Genomic DNA, 16613 nt, shown 5'->3' with positions numbered 1-16613 from the left:
GGTGCCTCCTGATTGACGTAGCAGGATGACCAATCAGGGATCAGCTGTCGTCTGGAGCCCACCAATCCAGCGGCGCGTGGGCAGGACGAATCGTTGAGGCTGCAGGTAAGGGGGCGCTCGAAGTACCTCAGGTAAGGCCCGTGTAGCGAACTGCTATGGTCATTAACCTTTGAGAGCGCTGATCCAAGCCCCATATTACCCAAGAGGTGTGCCTGAACAGGTTGAGCTTTTAAAAAAACTAGATACTTTCGGGCCAGAGGTAATGGGAACTGCAGATGCTGGAGAATCTGAGATAACAGGTTGTGGAGCTGGATGAACAAAGCAGGCCAAGCAGTATCTTAGGAGCACAAAAGCTCCAGAGGAGCTCGAACAGCTCATCCACTTCACCAACACCTTCCACCCCAACCTTCAGTTCACCTGGGCCATCTCCAGCACATCCCTCACCTTCCTGGACCTCTCAGTCTCCATCTCAGGCAACCAGCTTGTGACTGATGTCCATTTCAAGCCCACCGACTCCCACAGCTACCTAGAATACACCTCCTCCCACCCACCCTCCTGCAAAAATTCCATCCCCTATTCCCAATTCCTCCGCCTCCGCCGCATCTGCTCCCACGATAAGACATTCCACTCCCGCACATCCCAGATGTCCAAGTTCTTCAAGGACCGCAACTTTCCCCCCACGGTGATCGAGAACGCCCTTGACCGCGTCTCCCGCATTTCCCGCGACACATCCCTCACACCCCGCCCCCGCCACAACCGCCCCAAGAGGATCCCCCTCGTTCTCACACACCACCCTACCAACCTCCGGATACAACGCATTATCCTCCGACACTTCCGCCATTTACAATCCGACCCCACCACCCAAGACATTTTTCCATCCCCTCCCCTGTCTGCTTTCCGGAGAGACCACTCTCTCCGTGACTCCCTTGTTCGCTCCACACTGCCCTCCAACCCCACCACACCCGGCACCTTCCCCTGCAACCGCAGGAAATGCTACACTTGTCCCCACACCTCCTCCCTCACCCCCATCCCAGGCCCCAAGATGACATTCCACATTAAGCAGAGGTTCACCACATCTGCCAATGTGGTATACTGCATCCACTGTACCCGGTGCGGCTTCCTCTACATTGGGGAAACCAAGCAGAGGCTTGGGGACCGCTTTGCAGAACACCTCCGCTCAGTTCGCAACAAACAACTGCACCTCCCAGTCGCAAACCATTTCCACTCCCCCTCCCATTCTCTTGATGACATGTCCATCATGGGCCTCCTGCACTGCCACAATGATGCCACCCGAAGGTTGCAGGAACAGCAACTCATATTCCGCCTGGGAACCCTGCAGCCATATGGTATCAATGTGGACTTCACCAGTTTCAAAATCTCCCCTTCCCCTACTGCATCCCTAAACCAGCCCAGTTCATCCCCTCCCCCCACTGCACCACACAACCAGCCCAGCTCTTCCCCCCCACCCACTGCATCCCAAAACCAGTCCAACCTGTCTCTGCCTCCCTAACCGGTTCTTCCTCTCACCCATCCCTTCCTCCCACCCCAAGCCGCACCCCCAGCTACCTACTAACCTCATCCCACCTCCTTGACCTGTCCGTCTTCCCTGGACTGACCTATCCCCTCCCTACCTCCCCACCTACACTCTCTCCACCTATCTTCTTTACTCTCCATCTTCGGTCCGCCTCCCCCTCTCTCCCTATTTATTCCAGTTCCCTCCCCCCATCCCCCTCTCTGATGAAGGGTCTAGGCCCGAAACGTCAGCTTTTGTGCTCCTGAGATGCTGCTTGGCCTGCTGTGTTCATCCAGCCTCACATTTTATTATTATGCTGCTTGGCCTGCTGTGTTCATCCAGTTCCACACTTTGTTATCTTAGATATTTTCGGGCACTGAGTTGTGGGGCAAACCACCTCAGCAGCCTCTCACTTCCATGTTATAAGCAATGGCATTCACGGACAGGACCTCAAAAAATACTTGTGTCATGACTTGGATTTTAAATGTCACCCACAGGCACAAATTATGTATCAAGAAGATGAAAATTCAAACATGATCGATCACGAACAAAATCCATTAATGCCAGAAAGCAAATGTAATTTAAACCACACAAAAACATTAACCGAATTTGTCACGTTCCCCAAGGAAGCCAGTCCCAAAGTTGCATACATCCTCATTTAATTTGTGTGAAGTGCTTGAGTTGGGGAGAACTTCACTTAAATTCACAGTGTTCAATACCAGATCTTATTTTGATATTTTTACACAATTCATAATGTAGGATGTCTGCCATTTAAATGTAAAACAGGGTTGCATGAGTACTTCCATGTGGCTCTGTCAAATAAAGTAATTTCCAATGTAGATTATGGATTTGATCTTCTTACTAAATTCACCAAAACATTAGGTTATACAGACAGCAATACTTGGTCAAGTTGGGATGAAACTGACTGATTTCTTGCTGTCATACAGGATATGGATATTCTTACAAGGCTGAGTAATTGTGGCTGATCTGCTCTGGGTGGAGGCAGCTATTTTTCTTGCCACCCTGTGTGGAGTATCTAGTTCCTGCCAATAGAGAGCATTTGTTCCATGGAGAACTATTAAAATAAACCTGCTTCTGCTCAGTCCATCGAACAAGACCATTTCAGTATGCTACTACCACATCCTCTTCAATCAAAATCGCTTCTACTTTCCTTCCTCATAATGTAGTGTGAGGAAAAACTGAAGTTTTTAATTTTCTTTATTGTTCTTCTCTTTCCCCACTCAGCTCCTGAATCTTGTACTATATCTTGTTTGTTTAATGAGTTTTGAAATATAATAGCTCCTCCTCTGTGGGCCATGATTGATTCCTCTCCTTAAAACTGCTGCAATTAGCCCTAACTTTGAAAACCGTTCTTTGCTCAAACTATTACTTTACACCAAACCCCACTTTATCTCAAAATTCTCATAAGTATTGCTGCTACTCTAATTTTCCTCCACCTTGTCCTAGTCAATCGCTTTCAATCTGATTTCTGATCTGCTCACAACAGTGGGACTGCGTGCTGTGACTAAGTGACATAAATAATATTTACTTTCTAATGATTTACAACATGACATCCTCTGCTATCAATCTTCAGTGCTTCTCCTTCATGGCTTGCATTTATGGCACTACCTCTAGTGGTTACCCTTCTAATTTGTCTATCAACACTGGCAATGAATTCAGTCCCATGCTATAGCATTTTCCAAAATTCAACCCACATATTTAGGGGTTATGTCTTTCAAAGTCAGGTTCAGTTGCTTTTCACCTAGATGTCTGTCTAATGAAATGCCACACTGACTACTACACCTCCATTAAGTAAATAAATAGATAAATCTGAAAATTGTTAAATATGATCACAAAGGTTTTGCTCAAGGTACATGTCTGGACTCCGAGTAGAGGAAATATTGTCATGCTTGTAGGTGTTGTATTTTTTTGACTCAAGATCAATTAACATTTCGTTCCCAATGTATTTCATTCTCATTGTTAACACCTTCACTTCATGAAAACAAAAAAAATCACCAAATATTCTTAAATTTTTGTTTCTCTAAGTTACATTTTCATAGTTGTAGTATCTTCTAAATGTAAAAACAGAGTGACACACAATTAAAGCAGTTAAAATCAGTAGAAATAAATGTTGCAAAAGCAATCAGTAGTCCAGGTCTAATATAAATATTAATGTTTAATAAATCAGGGATTCTATCTGTGGTACATCTATAAATGCTTGTTAGTTTCTTTTTTCATTTTTTCAATTCTTTCATTTAGCAATCATCATTCATAGGTAACTGAATACATAAAATAATTTGTTTATCTATATTTTAAAAATCATTCAGAATTGTAGACTATATTTTCTCAAAAAATAAGTATTAATACATCACATTCTGACAGTGTATACATGGCAACAAAATATTGATTTGATAATCCAGAAGAACGTCAAGACATTCTCCTGCATTCTTGATGTCCTTTAAATTGGGTGTAGAATTATAAAAATCCTGAATGTGTAACTATTAATTAAAACAAAACAATGCAGAAAAACTTGCAATTCATACCAAACTGCTAGAAGCCTGGCTCTTTTTTTAAATTGAGACCTCTGCATTTTTTTTACAATATTGGATTCAACTGAAGCACCTCCTTTTTTTTCATAGCTTTTCAATTCATTCACTATATGAATATAATCACTAGCGATCAATCCTAGAGCAATCCCAGACAATTACAGATAAAGTACTACTTGGGCTAGGCACTATAAGGACATAGCTTTCAATGTGTCTCAACTATTTTATGTCAATACTCAAAATATTGAAAACTAATTTCTTAAACCCTCAGAATGGGTGGAATACTTTCTCCCTCACTGGAGGGACTAAATTCACTGTCACCCCAATTATGTGCCTTTTTGGCAGACGAGAAAAATCTTTAGCAGCAAGCCAAGGCAATCTGCCTGTTGGATTAGGGAGGCGGGGGAGAGTGGGTTCCGTTTGTCCCCAATTTGGTGACAGAGGCATGGATAGGAGGCAAGAGTGCAGGCTCTGAAAACGCCAAGGCTTTTGCCTCTAATCCCACATATCCACTCTTTGCATGGGGCTCTTATTCTACAATCACTCAAAGTGGACTCAGCATTTCAGGCTGCTGGCCTCAGATTTAATAGCAGTTTTTGATACGGTCTGATTTCATTGTCCGGGCACAGCATACCGAGAAGCTTGCACTTAAGCACCTAATTGCTAATCAGCAACCATTCTCAATGATGGGGACAACGAATCAGTTGCACAGAATACCCCTGGCCCACTCTCCAGTGTACAAAATTAACAATCACAGCCTGTTGTGTGGACAACCAATTTATTACTAATGTAATAGATTAAAGTGCAATTCAACTGCTCAATTAACTCGGTAGCAGTAATCTTCACTCGGGTAGTTCAAATGAATTGGAAAGTGACAATGTGAGCACTAATTAATTTAAAATTACATAGTTTAGGATTATTTACATTTTCTTATGTTTGTATAGCAAGGTTTCATAGCACTATTTGTTAGCGTTCTTTTGCATTAGGTGTTCACTGTGGTGCAAAGTGTTAACAGTTTAGCTGGTGAATACTGAAACTTAATCCACCATTCACAGTGTCCCTTTTAAAATTTTTCAGCACATTCCAACACGTAAATTGCTATTTTCTGTTTCTAGATCATGTCATCATGTAAAGAAGCAAACCCAATTTAACCTCATTCTTTCATGATCCTAACCAAAACATCTTCCCAGTAAAGTTTCCCATTCTTGATCATGCTCTCGGAGTCTGCAATTATGCCAAAGTATTAGCTACATTTTCTAGTCGTTGATTTGAAATAACTCTGAATTGAAGTTTCTCAAACATACTCTGTTCATAGTTAAGATGAAGACAGATTAACACCCCATAGGTCCATATACTTAGGACTACACTCAAATCTATTGACATCCAGAAAAGACTTGCAAATTTATACTGTGCAAAAAAGAAATAAATGTAAGAATTTATTGTAGGATTAATTTGAACAGAGACAAATATTAGTTATATAAGTGAAGAAATTCAGTTGTACACAAAACGGTCTGTGCATCAGTCCACAAATGCCTGAGGTTTGAGTCAAATTTGGCTTTGGGTTGCAGAACAGGCTTTTATGCTGATCTAGCTGAAAGTGAATGTCTTGGAATGTCATCAATGGTCTTGAGTTCTTTCGAGAACTGTAATTTTTTCACTTGTTTTCCTGGACCTTCAAAACTAAAACTTAACTACCCTGGATTTTTTCCTAAGAGGCCTCCAGTGATCACTTTTAAAGGTCACTGGTTAAGACAATCAACACCTGATATAATCAAGCGGAGAAAGTGTCTGTAACCTACACTGATTTCCTTGAGCTTTGTAGTTCAGGGTCCTAGATCTGGTGTCTTCCTGATGTGCATTCTGAAACAACTATTTTTATTTTTGGATGTGCTCTCAGGGTGACTAAAAGTTACCCAGCCAGTATGGAGTACTTCTGGCACATCTTGGACGTAGCAATTTGCATTCCAAAATTCTGAAGTTGCATGCATGTTTTACATATGAAAATCAAGCAACCATGAACTGAACGTATCCTCTGTAAAGACCTTTAATGAATAATTGCATTTTATTCTGCCAGTCCTATTGAGAATTTACCGTTGCACAAAGCATTCAGAGCCTCTTGTAAAAGCAGCCGTGGTATTAAAGTGCTGTAATACCATAATAGCTTCATTGATACTGAATAAAACTTCTAAAAATGTGTTTTGAATCTATTTGTTGCAAAAATAATTAGGGATAATTATAAAAGAGAAATAGTAAACTTTTTAATGCGTTCCTGAGGTATCCATTTGATCACGAATATTACTGGATGTAAGGCACAGTTAATGTTCATTAGGTGCTAAGGTCTAACTTAAGACTGTCGAGATGCGGTAGGTCTTGGGAGCACAGCTGGTCTTGGAGGCACATTTGATTGAGGAGTTATGGTAGGCCTAGGAGGTGGAACGGGATTTTGACGGTTTGGTGTATAGGCTACGTAAGGTACTGGATTTTCATTTGAAGCATATTGCCTAAAAAAAAGAAAAAAAACTTTGATAATATTAACAAAAAGATGGTTTTCGCTGTTTTTATAAAAATAATCTGAGTATAATGATGGTACACTTGCAGGTATTTCTCTTCAGCGACTAAGCTGAATGGTGTAATGCATGTAATAATGAAATCAACTCTGTTATACACCAATAAGAAATACAAACAGTGTCACGGAACTCAACAAATTGGACATGTGTTGCTTCATGACAAGACAAAACTACCAGTGAGGAAGTCCTGTTAACAATTAATAATAAAGTAAACTTTAACAAAGCATAGCTCTGACAACGAGCAGTATTCCTGTAGTGGGTACATTTGTTGCAAAGACATCTTTAAAACCACAGAAATGTTCTGACGGAGCTTGACTAATTTCTCAGTTATGGCAAAAGACAGATTGTGATGATAATTTAAACAAGAAAATAAAATCATTCTTAAATTATCTACAGAAAGAAAAGCAGGTAAAATTTATACCACTGTCCTTATTTCCTGTGCTGACATCAATCGAATGAACATGTACTCAGCCAATATAAAGCTTATATCTTCCCTGAGATGCTGTGCTCAGAACTGAATGTAGCATTGATGCAATCTGACCAGGACTCAATAATATTACAGCTTAACTTCAACCTAGTTGTATTCCAGCCTCTTGAGATAAAGAAAACATTATGTGCTTGCTTTGTGTCCAGTCAATTTAAATGATTCATGCACATAGATACCCAGATGTTCAGATCTTCCTCAGTTTAGTTTGTCATAATTTGTAAAATAATCCAAGTTGTCTCTCTAGAATACATGTTGGATGATTTCAATCCATAATGAACTTTTTTTCAGACTCTTTATACCCTTATAAACTCCTGCTACTGTCTGCGCGATTTGCTGTCTCCTAAATAGTTGTCAGCTGAAAAATTGAATATACAACTCTCCATTCCTTCATCGAAGTCATTGATAAAGATAATGAAAACCTGAAGCCTAATGTTGGTCCCTGGAGAACATCACTTATTATATCCTACTATTGTGAACATACATATGTTAACCTAATTCTCTTATCTTATACTTACTGACTAATTTTCAACCAAGTCACAAATTGTCTCCAAGCCTGTGTGCTTTAACTTGGCAAGTAATGTCTTGGGTGAAACATTCTCAGAGCCATGTCATGGATCTCAGGCAAAATCAAATCAGTCCTGAAATAAAGGCTAAGATTGGTGGTGAAGAACTGATAGAGGTTCTGTTGCCTTTCCGTAGGAAACCAAAAGTAGTTTCACGTTATGCAGGCACTTACATGAACAGTATAGGCCGCTCAGTCAGAATTGAGTTGTGAAGAATCCTATCCCTGACAGCTGCTGACTAGTCAGAGTCTTGATACTTCCTCATACTGGCTGCACCAATAGTGTTGGCTCATGTCACTAATACACTGATGCACTCCCCGGTGATCACCATTGGATCCCCAGCGAGAAAGGTTGGATGGGATGGAGATCAAGGGCAAGGGTCACAGAGTTTGGTATAAAATTCTAAGGCAAGTGGGGATTGACCCCGTTCCCAAGCCCCTTAACCAGGTATTGAGTGCCCTTGAACGTGACATGTCCCAGTAAACTGCTAGCAAACACAACATTAAAGTCCCAGGCTCAGGGGTTTATTAAGTTGAAAGATTTAAAATCTTCTGGTAAAATTCCTGCAAAAGGCGCATCAAGAGCAAAGGGAAACCTTCTGAACAGCTTGGGATGAATCGGAACATGACCTCTGGAGAAGAATTCTGTACTGCACACGATTTATTTCATCTTGCTTTGACACTTTCTAACAAGCTAAACAATGCTTACTGCCCAGAGATTTCTTACATTTTTTCTTTGAGAAGATTATATAATAGCACACAGCCTTTAATTGGCCCAATACAATGTCTTCCTTCCGTCAGCAGACACTATTCCACTAAATGTTGGATAACTTTATCCTGCATTATTCTCAATATCCTCCTGCAGACTCCACTAATTCTATCCAAATTCTCATTTGTTAGATAGAAAATTACAGCAGGAAAATCATGTAAATAATGAGTTGCATGACCAGTTAATTTGTTTTTGGTGTCATTGGAAGCCCCTGCTGCACTTCAGAAACATGTTATGGTGTCTTTTTCATCCAACTGAATAAGCTGACAGGGCTTGGTTAAACATTTCAGCAGAAAGACTGTATGCCTGCCTGCACTGTACAGAAGGATCAGTCCAGATTGTGTCCTCCAGTCCTGAAACAGGCTTGAATCCATGACGTTTTGACTCAGAGTTGAAAAGACAAGCACTCAGCTGAAATAATCCTACTCTCACTGTGATTGAACAATTGAATAAGCATAAGTCTTGGAAATATTATACAATTATCACTTGCATCATGGGGAATGTGTGACCTTCTATTTTAATGAATTGAATATTATTTCCATCTCAGTAGAATTCATCTAAGCACACAGTGCAAAAATGTGATTCTTACGTTATATGTACATACCCTTGTGAAGTAATATCTGAATAGACATTTGTATTCCCAGTAGAAATAACCTAAAAATACAAAAATAACATCCAGCATGTTGTTATTTCATCCTATACCCTTGTAATATTAAAATATACTACACCATTAGAGATATCTGGTTAATGTAATAGGAGAAATAAACATGTTAATGTTTGCACGAAATTTGTGTGTTGTTTTAATAAATATATTAACCTGTTTCTGTGGATGGAAAAGACTGAAGCTGTGGAGAATACTAGGACAACAGACAGATTCAGATTGAGTGGATGTCAGGACAGTCCCTACTAAGAAAACTGTTTCTTGTGAAAGCCTTTGCCACAAATTTTATCTAAAGTACTTTCACTTTCTGGACGAAAGTGAAATGGAATGAAGTATAGGGAAGGCAAAAACCATCTATATAGTAACAAATGTGGTTTTGTGCGATATAGTTTTGTCTAAACTGGAATCAATATTTGTAAATATCTAAGTTGTAACTTCACAAAATATCTAGATGAATGTCGGGTCCATTTGTCACTTGATCTGAGTGACAGTTTAGTAGCACTAATAAGAAAGTACTCACATGTATGATAATGTGGTTAAGAGAATATCATTACCCTGGAGTATTATAATTTTAATTTTATGATATAGGAGGGTTATTGAAATCGTAGTGATTCCTACTTGATTATTCGCCCGATTGCTTTGGTTTGACAAATTGTTCTCTGATTGTCTTCCATTCTGTGTCCTGTAAGATAAACCAGTTATGTACATAAGAAACCCCATAGCTAGTAACGACTAGCCTCAGATTTTGCAGTGTCAGCAAGGTTATATAGTTTTCCCAATTCTAATTTTAATCCTGAACGAATAATAGATTTCGTAAATGTTTTATCTTGTGAACATATCCCCAGCTGCTATGTGAACAGCATTCATAACTTTACATAAATAGTTGCAATAAATCTCATTCACACAATCCTGTCATCTTCGGTATACATTCTGAACTTAGTTAGTATCCTGTGTACAGTTAGGGTAAAGAAAGATCAGGAGTGGGAACCCACTCCTGATTGCTATCCACTGAGGTCTAATCACAAATGTAGAATTGGCCATCTGGTGAAGTCAGGATCAAGCTTGGCTTTTGGTGCCACAAATGTAAATGTCATGCCACTGTTTGCTGTCTAAGTCCACCCATGAAGAATAGTAAATTAGGCAGCAAACTTGAAGGCCCATAGAGCCTTAATACCTTTTAAGAGATACCATCTTCAGGATAGGTAGGGAGAAACCACATGGTAGAATGAAACTAAAATAAAATACTAATAGAAAAAAAACTAATTAAGAAACAATAAAGATGCAACTGCATTTCTAATGAAAACTCAATGAAAGGTTGGAGATGAACTCCAATGTCACATACGTTGCGTGTGGTGCTTTCCTCTTTCTCCAACGTTGCTTTATCGCATTACGGTTGAAAAAAATGATTAAACCAATGAAGACTAGTACAGGGACCACCAAAAGGAAAAATATTAGCAAGCCATCTCGAAGTGAAGTATCTAAAGAAAAAAAATCAAAAAGACTTCTTAAATGGTTTCCTACATAATGATAAATTCACTAGTTGTTATATTGTTGGTAATGTTGAAAATTTGAAAGAAGCTATTTTAAAAGTTGCCCTCTTATAGAAAGACTTTACATTAAAGCCAATAAATTGGGAAGGCTGCATTTCTAATCATCTAAGTGTAGGTTGAGTTATTGTATTTGTGATCCAAACAATTGCCAGGTGTTTGTTTCATAAGATCTACATTGGGAATTTACTCCGGGCTTCTTCCATTCCTCCATCTTGATTTTAGTGAGAAAACTCTGTTTCAACACGTGAAAGGAATTTCTGGAGAAGCTGTACCACAGTTACCGTTAGGGATTAAGAGATGATCCAAGGAAATTTCTGGTGATTAAGTCCAATTTATTCAATAATTCATTTATTCTTTTAACTTATTTCTGAAAATATATTAAATTTGTATAAGTGAATGTCCCTTTTGGATAGTCTTGTATGGGTTAGTTGACATGCACCCTGTCCTCTTTGGAAGCTTAGATTTTGTATAACTTAAATGTTGGTATTAGAAATTAGAGTTTTGTGTATGTGATTTTGGGGGTGATGAATTTATTCCTCGTGGACATTCAATTGTCAAAGAAGAACGAGTGGGAGAGGTATTGGAAAATATACCTTGGCAAAAATTTATTATTAAATTGCTTTGAAACTCATGATTAAATACACCCATATTCCAATTTATGTTATAATTCTTGGGCCTAGAAACTGATTCCCACTGACCTATTGGGTTTTAAAGAATTGACGTGTTCTTTGCAAAAATCCTTAACAAGGAAAAAGTGCGCATTTGGAAATTTAATAAAGGATTTTAGTTTCCTTCTAAGAATAAAGCAAAATTTAATGGAAAACAATGCTCATCATTTATGTTATTGCATTAAATTAAATAATAATTATTTGTAATATCTATTGTCCTATCATCAGCAATCAGAATGGTTGTATTTCAATTGCTAATATGCTATTTCGTATGCCTATTGGAGAATACACCTGTTGTACAATAATGCGTTTTTCTAAAATACCTATGCGAGTGGGTCCACTATCTATGCTTCCTCCAAAACCACGAGTATCACAATTAGGTGGTGCCCATCCATCATCACAATGACAATTCTTGTTACTGTTGCAAACCTAATAAGATGCAAATAATATTTCAATAAAAGATTACAATTACACAGTGATTAAAGGTAATTTACCCTTATTGCTATCATTCTAATGTTTTGGTCATATCAGCCTATATTTGCACTGCAACTAATGACATTTATCCATATGCTTCTGCTGAATTGACTTCAATAATTCACTACACCTAAGAATTTGTTACCGTTCAAACCGCATCCTCTACAAAGCACTATCCAGGACCACTAGAATAAACTAATGATCTCTGTCAAACGGTGGCACGACTACAATAAAACTGGGCGTGTGAAAACATCAAAGGCTAAATACAGGTATATTTTTACTATTAGTGGTGGAGCCTTATAGGGAAGTGGTAAATTCAAATAATAAGAATTAGAAATAATGTCAAGCTAAACATAGGACTGATGAGTTGAAACTGGGATGCTTCGGTTTGATGGAGGTAGTTTTGTTAATAATCCCACCATTGTCAAAGGAAAATAATTTGGATTGCAATATAGCTTCAATAAATAACAACAAAATAAAATAATTTAGTCTTTTTGAGAAAATAATTTCAACATCTGGTTATTCTTAATTTAGAAGGAAAAACAGCATATTATTATCTTCGTAGCAAAGATAAAGCATTAAGTAAGTAACCATGATCATAGGAAAACCTGTGATTAGGAACAGAATTATTCTTACACCACGGTTGTTGCATTTCCCTTTGATATCACAATCAAATCCAAGGTTGCTGGCATTTACACATGCAAAATTTATGCAGGCCTGAAAATACAGAGAAATTAAAATATAACAAATTTACAAGTACTTAATTTTTCATTTGTATATCACATTACCTCTACCACAGTTGAGAATATCTTTTCCCATTTGGGTCGAAATAAAGCATTTAATATTGTACATCAGTGGGGTGGAGTTGGATGAAGAGTGCGGATATTCAAAAGTGTTATATGTGCTCCCCGCAACACTTTTGCTGAGGGAACCCCCTTGCAAATAAAATATGGTGAAAAATCTTTGGTGGTCTGGTCACGATCCCGGTCTGGAGCATTAGATTGTTTCCATGTGTGCTGTTGAGTAAATCATGTTTGCCTTAACTTATAAGTTACGTACCATCAAGATAAGCATACAAACTTTGAGTTTAGATTTCATACACTCTTTAAATTAATTGCTGTGTTTTGGCTTTGGGGAGCTTGTGCAAATCTTTCTGCTATGCCAGGATGTGGTACCTCCGAAATCTGATCTAGTTTCCAGGCATTATGCTGATCTTCTCCTAATTCACCAGAACAGCTGTAGATTTTCAGGATTCCTGTCTCTAACAAGTGAAATTTTGCACTTTTGTCCAGGCGAGCTTTCAATTCATTTTAAAAATAATCTATTTGCACAGATTTAAAGTCTGATATGTCTATAAAAACGTCTAACAGCATACCATTTGTACAAAAAAGGCCTCTTGATAGGCAAGTAAAGTTTGAATAATATGAATTCAAAATAATTTCAAGCAAACTAAAAGGATGAAGATTTGAAATTGGGAGGCTAGAGTTTGAAGGAGGTAGTTCTTTTAATGACAATAATTTAAAATGTCTAAATACTAATGCAGTGAGAACCATATTTTAATCGCCTTTAAAAACTGACAAACTTTCAGTCCCAAGTGGGTGCCTTGCTGCAGTTTACTGGATTGTGGGAGAGCGAAATACTGGCTGCCTGTCACACTGAGCTAACCAGCAGATCAGATTTGTGGGTTGTTGGGGGTGGATTAGGAAGTAATCCTGCAGTTAGTGTGTGAGCCTCCAATGGGGTGGCAGAGAGCTGAACTTGCTTTGTGGGTCATTCTTATGTGGCCATTAGCTGTTTCGTGAAAACTCATGGTTTATCTCCACCACACACAAAGGAATGGAACATAAATATATTTATCTGTTGAGAGTTTAAAAATTGTAAACAACCTACCTTGGATGCCAGTTGGCACATTTAAGCAGAATCCTGCAGGAAGCAGATAGACAGATTACCCTCCCAATTGTACACCACCTATAAATTACATTAGACAAGCCTTGGGCAGAATTGTGTAGCCAAAGTAGCCTTTGATATTCAGTTGTTGGCTGCCCATTGTTGGGGTGAGAAATGGCAGGGTGCCAGTAGAAAATTGGTCCTAGTATATTTAATTAAGCAAGAGAAGTGGCTTTAAGAGCAGTATGGTTATGAAGAGAAAGTTTGACTCTTAAGGCGATGAAGGAGTAGCCGCAAACTCAATGGATACTAGTATAGAAGGAGGAGAAAGAACAAAAATGCAGCATGAGATCAAGGAGTTTATTAAGGGAGTGCCGTAGGAAAACTGTACACATACAGGAAGAATGGAAGATAGAGAGCTATGGACCCCATTGCTGCTGCTTACACACAGTATAGAAGTATGAGAAAATATTATGCCAAACTTTTCCTAATATTTAATATTAATTACTTGCAATGTATGAGTCTAGAAGCGACCCCAAAATAGATCAAAGCTTCTGAGAGCCATTTGAAAGTGAATAATGATAGAGAAATGTAAACGTGAAAAATATGCAATTCATCACATAACCAGCAGTCCCATCTGCAGCTTATTGACTGTAAAACAATTCAGTTTACAACTTGAATTTTTAACTTTCATAAAATCTCTGATTGCACCACTTTCATTCTATTCCTGCATATTGACTTTCTTTTTTACCTTGTCTTTGTTACAGCCAGTGCCTGTGTTTACATAAGAAGGATCAGTGATATCTGTGCCCACGTGGAAGTCAGCATTAACACATTGAATGCCATTAACATTGGAAGTGCTTGTATCAACACCAAAAGGTCTCTCTGTCACTTTTATACATTGAATTTTGCCACATCCAGCATTACTGAAAGGAGGAAGAAAACAGTAACTTTTCAAGTTAAAAATAATGATTTTTTGCATTTAATTGTTTTATAAGCAGTACTGTACCTTAGTGTACATTTCTTGAATCGCTGATTTTGGAATCCACAGTTCCCAAATCTGTCCCCTTGTAGATTTGCATGTTCAAAACACACATCTGGTGCACGCAGTGAAGCTGTTAATATATAACAAAAACAATGTGACAAATTTGACCGTGAATAATATTTCTTGCAATCTAATTATTGCAGCCAGCATTAAGTACTTTAATATCACTTAAACAGTTGAAAATCTTATTGAAAAGTTAGATGTTTCGTGTAAACAATGGCAGGCAAATACAGCAAGTCAAAATCTAACCATTTTAGATGGATCTGTGGGATTTTCTTTGTTTGTCCTTGCGATTTAAGTGATGCTGGTATTTATTGGCCTCAGAAGGTTAGTATTGAGCCTTACCTCCAGGGATACTGCAGCCCCAAGACTTTAGGTTATAATGGCATTTTTTTTCTGATATTTAATTTTATTTGAAATTTATAAAAGATTTATATTTCCAATGAATGTTAGTGATAACTGTCATACTTACTAGAGCCAAAGAGTGCCTTGCATTGTGCATCATAGGTCTGACACAAACCATCATAGCAGTATGTCATACCATTTGCACATGGATAACCATTTTGGAGAAAAACATCAGGCTGGCACAAGTGTGAGGAGCCATTACAGTATTCTGGAAGATCACAAACATTCGCTGCTCCTCTGCACAAAGTCCCTGCAACACGGAACTATATAGAATAATAAGTCTGACAATTAAACAATAATAACATTGTTTGTTGAAAGTTTTACAAAAATGGATATTTCTATTTATGAGCTTTCAAAACTTTATTTGTGCTTAATGAAAAGAAATCTATTCGACTTGGTAAGATTTTAGTCATAATAAAACAACAAATGACTAAAAAGCAGGTCTGTCCACATTTGTTTCTACTTTATATGGCAAAGAAACAATTTACCATCTTTTTGTCATTTAGGCATGTAGAGGAGCGAAAAGTTTTTTAATGGGTAATACGAGCAGAACCCCTTTCCAACTTATTGCACTAACCTCATGTATATTTCCCGGTTCTGTGATGTTTGCATGAACTCTGGGAATTCTAGCACAGAAAATGCCTACTATGGATGCTTTCCCAATGATAAGTTATGTTGTTGTATAAGTTAAAAGCCTGCTGCAGCTTGAGGTCGCAGACACCTTCCTTTGCAAGCAGCCCAGCAAGTCACACAATGTCTCATTTCTCTAATGAAAATAGAACATAGCAGGACCCACAAACAAGCTCTGAACAAGAATGTTAAGGAAAAACAGTCACATGAATATCAGGAGTAATGTATTGCGCCCGTGCAGAGAGTTGGAAAAAAAGAATCATTTTGGATTTTTTTGGTACAATCTTCACAGCCTCCTTAACATTCTGGGCAATGACAAGTCAGTTGTTCAACTGTGGCAACAATGGAAAGATTAAATTCTCAACAGTGAGGAAAAAGTCCATTTTCCACTCAAGGTTTTAACTTTGTGACAAGAACCCTGGTGGTTTGCAGCAAGAACCCTAATCGTATGCATTAGCATCTCATGATTTTATGCTGCAATGTCAGTCATTGCGATTTGATCAGGCAATGGAGAGAATTAAATTGATACAGCACAGAAAAGGCTCTTACAGCCATTGTATACAGCTACAAAAATCTACTCTAAATCTACACTATTCCCACTTTCTGTTGGATATTATGACATTTTAAGTGGTCATCCAAGTACATTTTAAAGGCTGAGAGGTTTGCTGCTTCAACTTTCATTTCAGGCATTGTATTCCAAATACCCACAACACTCAAAGTGAAAAAAATTCTCAAAATCTCTCTAAACTTCCAGCCTTTCACCTTAATATTATCCCCTCTTGTTAATCACATTTCAACTAAGGAGAAAACTGCTTTCTATCTAACTTGTCTGAAATAACTCCACAGGGG

The 16613-nt window shown here is 38.2% G+C and overlaps 1 protein-coding gene and 1 long non-coding RNA gene across 2 annotated transcripts in view; one reads left to right on the top strand and one right to left on the bottom strand.

The window, feature by feature from the left end:
• Nucleotides 1-67: 67 nt before the first annotated feature.
• LOC125461884 (uncharacterized) lies at nucleotides 68-15525 on the top strand. Its single transcript, XR_007249566.2, has 3 exons — nucleotides 68-131; nucleotides 10878-10972; nucleotides 14452-15525. It is a non-coding gene; the product is annotated as an uncharacterized LOC125461884 (long non-coding RNA).
• zgc:174164 (uncharacterized protein LOC570656 homolog) overlaps nucleotides 3681-16613 on the bottom strand; it is a 51391-nt gene continuing 38458 nt past the window's right edge. The window contains exons 14-22 of the mRNA XM_048551200.2: nucleotides 15202-15397; nucleotides 14694-14799; nucleotides 14436-14610; nucleotides 12434-12514; nucleotides 11647-11752; nucleotides 10448-10583; nucleotides 9724-9787; nucleotides 9049-9098; nucleotides 3681-6560 (exon numbers count right to left, since the gene is read on the bottom strand). Of these exons, the coding sequence (XP_048407157.1) occupies nucleotides 6404-6560; nucleotides 9049-9098; nucleotides 9724-9787; nucleotides 10448-10583; nucleotides 11647-11752; nucleotides 12434-12514; nucleotides 14436-14610; nucleotides 14694-14799; nucleotides 15202-15397 (1071 nt within the window). The 3' untranslated portion in view covers nucleotides 3681-6403. The remainder of the gene's footprint in view (nucleotides 6561-9048; nucleotides 9099-9723; nucleotides 9788-10447; nucleotides 10584-11646; nucleotides 11753-12433; nucleotides 12515-14435; nucleotides 14611-14693; nucleotides 14800-15201; nucleotides 15398-16613) is intronic.

The sequence above is a fragment of the Stegostoma tigrinum genome, chromosome 20, assembly GCF_030684315.1.
Source record: "Stegostoma tigrinum isolate sSteTig4 chromosome 20, sSteTig4.hap1, whole genome shotgun sequence".
Classification (NCBI taxonomy): domain Eukaryota; kingdom Metazoa; phylum Chordata; class Chondrichthyes; order Orectolobiformes; family Stegostomatidae; genus Stegostoma; species Stegostoma tigrinum.
Note: the sequence above shows the minus strand (reverse complement) of the source record. Positions and strands in the feature narration are given on the sequence as shown.